We start from the raw sequence: 2402 nt of genomic DNA, 5'->3' as shown, positions 1-2402 counted from the left end.
TTTTTATTCATGATAGCTGATAGTGCTATTATTTCCTTGGCATTGAGCAGATCATGTGAATCATATTAGCACACATGCTACTGCTTGGCCTTTATTCTTTAATGGCAGAAACGTATACACAAAATCAAAGTGACTTCCCTCTTCTACTAGATAGTCAATTGTATTAAAGGGGTGGGCGTCAAAATATATTTTCCACGGCTTACTAATTTTAGTGTGCAGTAACTGAACATATATGCTTAAAACCTTTCTTTTCTTTCAAAATCTGATGTCCTTGTAGTAATGTCCTATTCAAATTTAATATTGCAATAATCTAATGTTGCTCATCTCAATAAATTGTAAGATACCAAGTTGGTTGGAAGGAGTAGCAGGTTACGAGCGGGTCTTCAAGGCAAAACTAGTGTTGAGTAGTGAAATCCAACTATTCAGGTAAGCAATCCAAGTCTTTGATTCTGCTATTTGGTTTGTGTATGAACTATTGAATTGTTTACCTAATTTTCAGTTCATGATTTGTGTATGAAGTGATGGTTTTGAGTCTTTAGTTTGTGCATGAACTGTATGGCAAGAATGATTAAGTGATGTTGAACTTGTTTGTGAAGTGTTAAAAGTGATTAATTTCAGTCTTGGTTCTGTCCAGTTTTGATTGGTTAAATTAATTTTTAATTTTTAATTTTTTATGATGTTTCAGCAATGGATAAATCTTGGATTAATGAAGATAGGGATACTTTAAAATATCAATTGGGCGTTGAGAATTTTTTGATTTTTGCTGAAGAAAATGCTAGTAACCGTAAAAGAATTCCTTGCCCTTGTTCAAGATGCGTGAACTTCAAAAAAAAGTCAATTAGAGTCATTAGGGGCCATTTGTATGCTTATGGCTTTAGTTTGAGCTACACAACCTGGATATGGCATGGAGAACCAAGTTTGTCCTCCTGTGGTAGTGCATCTGGTGGTTTTGGCATGCCCCAAAACCATCAAGTTGGGTCTGAAACTGTAGACATGTGTCAAGCAACTTTCAATGAGGGTGATTGTGATGAGGAGCCATATGAGTTTAACAAGTTTTTTGAAGATGCCGAGAGGCCTTTATTTCAAAACAGTGAACGCACTAAGCTAGATTCATTGGTGCAACTTCATAACTTGAAAGCTAGGTTTGGTATGAGTGATACTTGCTTTTCTGAGTTACTTCCCACTGTTGGGTCTTTGCTTCCTAAAGATAATGTACTCCCTCAAAGTCTATATGAGGCAAAGAAGACTCTCAACAATTTAGGGCTGCAATATGAGAAAATTCATGCATGTCCTAATGACTGCATATTGTATAGGAAAGATTTTTCTGATGAAGAAAATTGTCCTAAGTGTGGTTTGTCTCGTTGGAAGCTAAAGAGGGATAAAACAGTTAAAGTGGGTCAACCAGCCAAGGTGTTGTGGTATTTTCCTATAATTCCTAGATTTAAGCGTTTGTTCAAATCTGCCGAAACTGCGGAAATGCTTACTTGGCATGAGGACAAGCGAACTAAGGATGGACACATGCGCCATCCAGCCGATTCTCCTGCATGGAAGTTGGTAGATTATAAATGGCCCGAATTTGCTAGTGAATCAAGAAATCTGCGGTTAGCTTTGTCAGCTGATGGTATTAATCCACATAGTTCTCTAAGTAGTAGGTATAGCTGTTGGCCCGTAATATTGGTGACTTACAATCTTCCTCCATGGTTGTGCATGAAGCGGAAGTTTATGATGTTATCTCTATTAATATCTGGTCCGAAGCAGCCGGGAAATGACATTGATATCTACTTAGAGCCATTGATTGATGATTTGCAAAGGTTGTGGGATGGAGTTAGTGACGTCTATGATGCACATAGGAAGGAATATTTTACACTAAAAGCTGTTTTGTTGTGGACAAATGGACAATCAATGACTTCCCCGCATATGGAAACTTATCAGGGTGCACCACTAAAGGTTACAAAGCATGTCCAATTTGTGGTGACAAAACTTCAGCCACACATTTGCCCCATAGTAGGAAAATGTCTTATAGCTGTCACCGTAAGTACTTGCCACGTCATCATCCTTATCGGAGGCAGAAAAAAGCATTTAATAATGAGCAAAAATTTGAAGTTGCTCCTCCACCGCTATCCGGAGAGGAAGTGTTGAAGATGGTAGAAGATATTAACTGTGAGTATGGCAAGGGAAGGAAGAAGAAGACCTCAGATTCTGCCGGTACTTGTTGGAAGAAAAAATCCTTTTTTTTTAACTTGGAGTATTGGAAATCTCTTCATGTTCGCCATGCTCTCGATGTAATGCATATTGAGAAAAATGTTTGCGAGAGTCTGATTGGTACACTACTGAACATGCCTTCTAAAACAAAAGATAGTGTGGCTGCCCGCTTAGATATGGTTGACATGGGTGTTAGACTT

General features: G+C 38.0%; 1 protein-coding gene across 1 annotated transcript; it reads left to right on the top strand.

Moving 5' to 3' along the window:
* Window positions 1–687: 687 nt before the first annotated feature.
* Window positions 688–2139, top strand: LOC112167062. The gene has a single exon (XM_024304019.1). The coding sequence runs from the start codon at window positions 688–690 to the stop codon at window positions 2137–2139; it is 1452 nt and encodes a 483-aa protein (XP_024159787.1).
* The last annotated feature ends 263 nt before the right edge of the window (window positions 2140–2402 follow it).

This window comes from Rosa chinensis, chromosome 1 (assembly GCF_002994745.2).
Source record: "Rosa chinensis cultivar Old Blush chromosome 1, RchiOBHm-V2, whole genome shotgun sequence".
Lineage (NCBI taxonomy): Eukaryota > Viridiplantae > Streptophyta > Magnoliopsida > Rosales > Rosaceae > Rosa > Rosa chinensis.
This window is presented reverse-complemented; position numbering and strand designations above follow the sequence as displayed.